Below are 7,593 nucleotides of genomic sequence, written 5' to 3' on the forward strand. Positions count from 1 at the left end.
TCCAATAATATGTTAAGTCTCGTTTTAAATATGATAAATCATTTAGTTACTAATTCAAAAAAGATAAGATAATTAGAATATATTAGGATAACAATGTAATATTTTAAAAAGTTGAGGGTAATACTGACCATGAAAAGATTTTTCCGAACTCGTACTTTTAAAGGAAGTATGACTAGATTGGAAGTGTAGATTTCCTGAACGATTTTACATAGACAAGTGTGTGGAAAAAAGAAGATATTATGCTGAGATTTATGAGAATAGATGATTCTTACGTTCCACTACTTCCGTCGCCCTTGAAGGACATGAGTCCCTTAATTCCACCGCAGCAGCTGTGTCCAATTACCACTATGTTCTCCACCTGTTGTCAAAACTTCTCCCGTTAGAAAATCAAATATAAAAATCAACATTTTCGCACTGTACAATAAAAGTCAATAAACTAGTTTCTTCAAGGTGGGAAAAGTCGTCAAACTATGATCCCATTATTAATCCACAATGGACTTTAGAACTTGTAAAGCTCTATCGAATATATAAAATTTGTGCGCTATAAATCAAAAACTCCCATGTTGTACAATTAAAGTTGGATCATTTCAGATATATTTGACAGATGTGATATTGATATTCTTGAAATTTTCTCCCTTATATAATCTATATGGGTCTAAACTAACAGAGAGCACAAATAAGAGACAAGATTAATCCAACAACCCATGTCTCCTTAAAATAAACGGGAAAATGCTTCTAGCCCCCCAAAACAAAAAAAAAAACTGACAGAGAGCTTGATTGGGCTTACAACTTTATGGGCTTTCAAATGTCATGAAGTTTGTAGTGGTTCCCACTAACCTAGTTTATATCTCTCTTTCTCCCTCACGTGAATCCTTCTATTCTCTTGTCTCTCTCTCTCTCTCTCTCTCTCTCTCTCTCTCTCTCTCTCTCTCTCTCTCTCTTTATCATGATGTTACTGTGATGATAGTTGAAATGATTGATGGAGATTATTATTTTATTATTTTTGTTTTTTATTATTTTCGTTGTTGATGAGGGGAACTAAGTGTTTTTGTTTATATTGGGAGATTATTAAGGTTACGAGTTATTTGTTATGATTACGGGTCAGTTGTTAAGGTTATGGGTCGGTTGTTAAGGTTACGGGTTGGTTGTGAAGGTTACACGTTGGAATATATATACAATAATATATATTTAAGAGTCTTTGATTGAGCTCTTTGTATTCTAAAAATATTTTTAAAATATTCGTTGTTAAGGATAATGGTTGGTTGTGAAGTTTATGCATTGGTTGTGAAGGTTACGGGTTGGTTGTTAAGGTTACGGGTTTGTTGTTAAGGTTACGGGTTGATTTATATGTTAACTTCACAACCAAAGCGCAACCTTCACAACCAATGCATATCTTTAACAATCAACCCATAACATTCACAACCAACCCGTAACCTTACCAACAAACCCATAATCTTAACAACCAACTCGTAACATTTACAACCAACCATTATTCTTAACAAGGAATATTCTAAAAATATTTTTAGAATACAAAGAGCCCAATCAAAGACCCTTAAATATATATTGTTGTTGTAGGGGTTTGAACCCCTAACTTCTTGTCCAACCTTCCAAACTTTACCACTAGGCCAAGTGACTCAAAGTTTTAATGCCACTCAAAATATATATACATATATATCCCAACGTGTAACCTTCACAACCAACCTGTAACCTTAACAACCGATCCATAATCTTAACAACTGACCCGAAACCTTAACAACTGATCCATAATCATAACAACTGACCTGTAACATTAACAATTAACCCGTAACCTTAACAATCTCCCAATACAAACAAAAACACTTAGCTCCCCTCATTAACAACGAAAATAATAAAAAACGAAAATAATAAAATAATTATCCCTATCAATCATTTTAACTATCATCACAATAACATCATGATAGAGAGAGAGAGAATAGTATTATGATCTTCACATATTTTAATCTCTTGGGTTTTGTGCGTTGGGGCTCAGAGAACAAAAAAATTATTTTTAAGGACAAAATACCAGTTGAAAAAGTCTTAGAAGAAGGGGGAAGCGCGTTTTTATTTTATTTTAGGGGCTGGAAACATTTTTCCCTAAAATAAATAAACCAAGATAAGAATTAAGTGTGAGAAGTCTGACCTTGAGATGAAGAACCGCGTATTCAATGGCTGCCCCTGCTCCTGAGAACTTGGTCTGCATTCCCAAAAGAAAACGCAATAATCATTAAATGCAGGGCCCACTGGTCATAGTATGCGGAAGAGAAGGTGGGTATGAATTTATTAATAATAGAGTGGTGTTAGGGGCACACCCCCTACCACACCACTAACCACACCCCCATCTCCCATCGCTACAGTAAACCGGGCCCCACATGGAATTTTAAAATTTTTAAAATCCTATGTGGAGCCCGGTTTACGGTAACGATAGGAGAGGGGGTGTGGTTAGTGGTGTGTTAGGGGGTGTGCCCATAACATTATTTTTAATAATAATATAATTAAGCGTTGTCGTAAGGTGGGACCATGGCGGCGATGTGCGCAGCATAAAAGGCCTCTCCTGGGGAGAAGTTGAGGATCACCGACGGGCACACACGCGAGTCCGCACATGCGAACACCATGAACTGTTTTTTCCCCAATAAAAATATGAAAAATCATATAAAGAAAGGAGATAAATCAGTAAATTTTATCTTTTTTACAAGAATTTAGGTTGTTTATATAGGATTTCTACTTTACATTTTAGACATTATTTTTCTTATCTAGCGATGTTGACAAGTTTATATATAAATTGGAAACTTTATTCTTCCATTTAGTGATGAACAAATGTTGAATGAAAGTTATAATATATATATATATATAATATATATATATATATAATATATATAATATATAAGACCAAGCCACAAAAAGTAATGTTTGGTAGGGAGGTCAATCCCTCCACTCATTGAAATTGGGATCCCATACTCACCACGTTGGGAGTGCTGGCAAGATAAATGAGTGAAAGAAATTGACACCTCACTACCAAGCACCAAATTTGTGCGTACCAAGCATCATCTTATATATAATATTAAATATATATATATATATAATATAATATATATAATAAATTTAATTATAATATATATATAGAGAGAGAGAGAGAGAGGAGAGAGATAGATGTAATGTACGAGCACAAGCAATTTAGTGCTTGTACTAAACATACCATTATTAATATATATATAATGATTATATATATATATATATATAATATATATATATATATATATATATATATATATATATAATATATATAATATAATATAATATATATATATGATAAGAGCATATGGGTATGCTTGGTACCAGCAAAAAAGTTGTGCTTGGATAATGATGTGTACATCCCCTCCACTCATTAAAAATATGAAACCACATCACATGGGTAGTGAGTGGATGAGGATGTGACACACATCACTACAGAGAACAAAATTTGTGCTTGGTACGCCAAGCATACCCATTTCCTCTCTCTCTCTCTCTCTCTCTCTATATATATATATATATATATATATATATATATATATATATATATATATAATAATATATATAAATATATATATATATATATATATATATATATATAAATTGGTATGTTTGGTACCCAAGCACAAATTTGATACTTAGTAGTGAGTGTCATATTCTCATCCACTATCCATTCAATTCTCAACCACTCTCCAAATCATGTAAATGGGCCCTCATTTTAATGATGGGAGGGAAATATGCCACATCACTACTAATAATAAAATCTTGTGCTTGGTACTAAGCATACCAATTTCTCTCTCTCTCTCTCTCTCTCGTCTCTTCTCTCTCTCTCTCTAATATATATATATATACTATCATATATATATATATATATAATATAATATATATATATATATATATAATATATATATATAATAATATATATATGAATGCAGTGCTTTACGCGTGACATTATTTGTTTAATATATATTTAATAAATTATATATAATATTTTAACAAAAGTTATTTTATTAACATATGATTAATAATTTTAAGTTATACTATTATTAGTACTTAAACTATTATTATCATACATTTAATAGTTATTTAAATTTCCTTATTATTATGTTATTGAACAGTTTATTTAAGAGTATAATTATTAAATAATAATATAATCATTAGTTTAAGTAACAATATTAAAATAAATACATTATTTATATTATTAAATATTTATATTATGTACATATTTTATTACAATATCTATTAAATAATAGAAATAAGTTTTAATATTATATGACTTTATGTTGTAAAGAATATTACCTTGTTTGATAATTAATACCATCTTAGTAATAAAAATTGGATGATATAAATTAAAAATACTATTATTTAGGAAAACTACTTTATATAAACATATTGGATCCTTAAAAAAAATTTTATGAGACATTTACTTTCCTACAAAAAATGCATGTCTCATTAATTTTAAGGATCCAATATTTTTATATAAATTAATTTTCATAAATAAAAGTATTTTTAATTCACAACATCTAATTCACAACATGGGTTGATGAGTGCATGAGGATATGAAACCATTTGAATGAGTGGAGGGGGTTATGACACCTCACTACCAAGCACAACTTTTTGTGCTTGGTACCAAACATACCCATTTTTCTCATATATCCTGACTATTTTCCGAGCTTACAAATTTGGGAAATCTCTACATTCTATGAACTTCATCCTTGGGGTTCATGGTTCGACGAGGAACGTTATGATACAGGCTTAAATCGTTTTCAAAGTACCATCTGGTTCTACAAAAAACTTGAAAATTTATTCGAGGATTATTCCTACTTTAAATCGTTTTCAAAGTACCATCTGGTTCTACAAAAAACTTGAAAATTTATTCGAGGATTATTCCTACTTTATGACTGACGGACTTCGAATCATCTTTCTACAAAAAACTTGAAAATTTATTCGAGGATTATTCCTACTTTATGACTGACGGACTTCGAATCATCTACACAGACATTATGTAATACCCTCTAACCTTACCTAATGTTCTAATCCGGTTCTAACAACTGTCTCCCTCACTCTTTCTATCTAAAAGATTAATATAGTTAGTACATCCTAAGCATAAGTTCATGACATTTTATAGGTAGTTTTTCTATAGTATGTGAAATTTGATGGTTGAAAATTTATGGTAAAATTTTATCAAACATATAATTTATGAAATTTACACTGAATCAATGTTACTAAATGATTAGGGTAAAGTAGCAAAGGAAATAGTGGATGGAGGATAAGACAACTATGTGATAACAACACCCATGTGAGGGGAGCCACGTGAAGAAATTTACTTGATTAATGGCTTTGTCCTTTGTGGAAAAAGGAAGAGTAACGTGTTAGGTTGGTTAACTAAGGCTAGTCAAACTTGATTAATATTCTTTTGGGGTTATGTGAAATATTGCATTTTTAAGTATGAGATTCAAAGGGGTGGTCTTGTTTTTATATGGCGGCTAAAACTTCCTTGTGACCTGTTGTTTTGTCCTGAACAATGACTACATGCTATATTACATCCTATGCACACACTCTTCACGCTTATGGTATATAGGCTCTAGCATCTTTAACAAATACAATGTAATCTTCACAAAACCTTTACCTACTCTACCTAATCCCCCTTTTATCATCTTTTAAAAACCCCTCTCACAAACTCATTCTTATTGGGGAAAAAAGTTTCTCACTGGACGAAATAAAGAGAGAGAGAAAGAAAGAAAAATAAGATAAGAAAAGAAAAAGAAGGAGGAACGAGAGATTGGCTAATTGAGAGGAGACGGAACGGATATGGATTTCAACTTCAGAGTTCAAATATAGGCAAGCATTTTGTCTTGCTTTTGTTGAGTTCGTTCTCCTTATTATTATGCAAGCATTTTTGTCTTGCTTATTGTTGAATATTTTTGTTTATGATCTCAATTCGTAGTATTCTATTATTCTTGAGTTCTCTAAGAATTTGTTCTTATTACTATTATGCAAGCAAAATTTCCTCTTTAATTTCTTTTTCAATATTAGTTTCCATGTTACATAATTATTGTGGATTAAGTTTGTATGCCCAAAGTTAATGTAAGCATTTTTATTTTAGATAATGATTTTTTTTTCTCTAACAAGAAAATAAATAAATTTTAAAGATTCAGATAATATTTTTAATATTCGTTTTGGCCCAGTTTAGACAAATTACGTATTTTCCGGTTATTTTACAAACCCCTCCTTCTAATAAGTTTGTTAATATAGTAATCAGAACTTAATTATTATATGTACTTCTGCAACAATACATTTCACATGTTTGTGCTTAGCTTAGTGGTCACAAGACTTGGTTACTAAGTCATTGGTCATGAGTTCGAATCCTATACACGAGCACAATTTCCTCATTTTACATGCTTGCTGGGAGTTTTCTGACTCCTCTGGGGTTTGTTCGCCCCAAATTCGGGAACCATTCTTTATTCGCAGGACCGAGAGTATTTCGAGGGGCAAGCTCAGCAACAGTGATCACTTGTTGTTATATCAGTTCTATACTTCCCTTGTATTAGGTAGTTACATCGTTATGAGACTTGTCATATAACAAACTTTGGTATTTCAGACTATAATGTTGTAAGGACCGTGAATTTTTGATACTAGTTAAAATAATTTTTCTAGTATTTTAAAATATTTATTTATTATTTTAAAAGAGTATTTTTATTTTTCTCGATTTTCTACAATTTTCTATGATTTAAAAATCTGATTATATATTTATTGAAATGATTTTGATATTTATAAATTTATTTTATGCAGTAAAAATTTCTAGAATTAATTTGTTGTGTTATCGGTACTACTACGTATCATTTTAAATAATATATCGTATTATTAATATTATTATGAATTATTTCGTATAATAATTTGTATTATTAATTACATATCTTTAGTATAAATTGTTGTATTATTTCTATTGTTACATATTATCTGTCGAATTAGTATAACTAGTACGTTTTACTGTGTACGTAATTGTCCCATAATTATTTGATTTTAAATGTAAGTTAATATATTTTTATTATTATTTACTCTTGTTTAATTATACAATATGAGTATCTTTCGACTATTTCGTATCAATTGTTGTAATAGCACAACATGTACGTTTTTAATTATAGATAATTATTCTGTAATTAGATTATTTTTTAAATACCTATAATTATTTTATTTTAATTATTTAACCCTAACCCTAACCCTAATTACCTATATATATATAGGTATATGTTTCTCCTGTTCAAAAAAAATCAAACCCGCAGCCACTGTTCATCATCACCTTCGCCGCCTCTCTCTCTCGACAATATGAGTATCTTTCGACTATTTCGTATCAATTGTTGTAATAGCACAACATGTACGTTTTTAATTATAGATAATTATTCTGTAATTAGATTATTTTTTAAATACCTATAATTATTTTATTTTAATTATTTAACCCTAACCCTAACCCTAATTACCTATATATATATAGGTATATGTTTCTCCTGTTCAAAAAAAATCAAACCCGCAGCCACTGTTCATCATCACCTTCGCCGCCTCTCTCTCTCG

At 30.2% G+C, this 7,593-nt stretch overlaps 1 protein-coding gene across 1 annotated transcript in view; it reads right to left on the reverse strand.

Annotated features, from left to right (window-relative positions):
• Nucleotides 269-7,593, reverse strand: part of LOC109841792 (carbonic anhydrase, chloroplastic-like) — a 17,802-nt gene continuing 10,477 nt past the window's right edge. The window contains exons 4-6 of the mRNA XM_020410732.1: nucleotides 2,517-2,633; nucleotides 2,159-2,212; nucleotides 269-358 (exon numbers count right to left, since the gene is read on the reverse strand). Of these exons, the coding sequence (XP_020266321.1) occupies nucleotides 269-358; nucleotides 2,159-2,212; nucleotides 2,517-2,633 (261 nt within the window). The remainder of the gene's footprint in view (nucleotides 359-2,158; nucleotides 2,213-2,516; nucleotides 2,634-7,593) is intronic.

Source organism: Asparagus officinalis, chromosome 5 (assembly GCF_001876935.1).
Source record: "Asparagus officinalis chromosome 5, Aspof.V1, whole genome shotgun sequence".
In the NCBI taxonomy this organism is placed as follows: Eukaryota; Viridiplantae; Streptophyta; class Magnoliopsida; order Asparagales; family Asparagaceae; genus Asparagus; species Asparagus officinalis.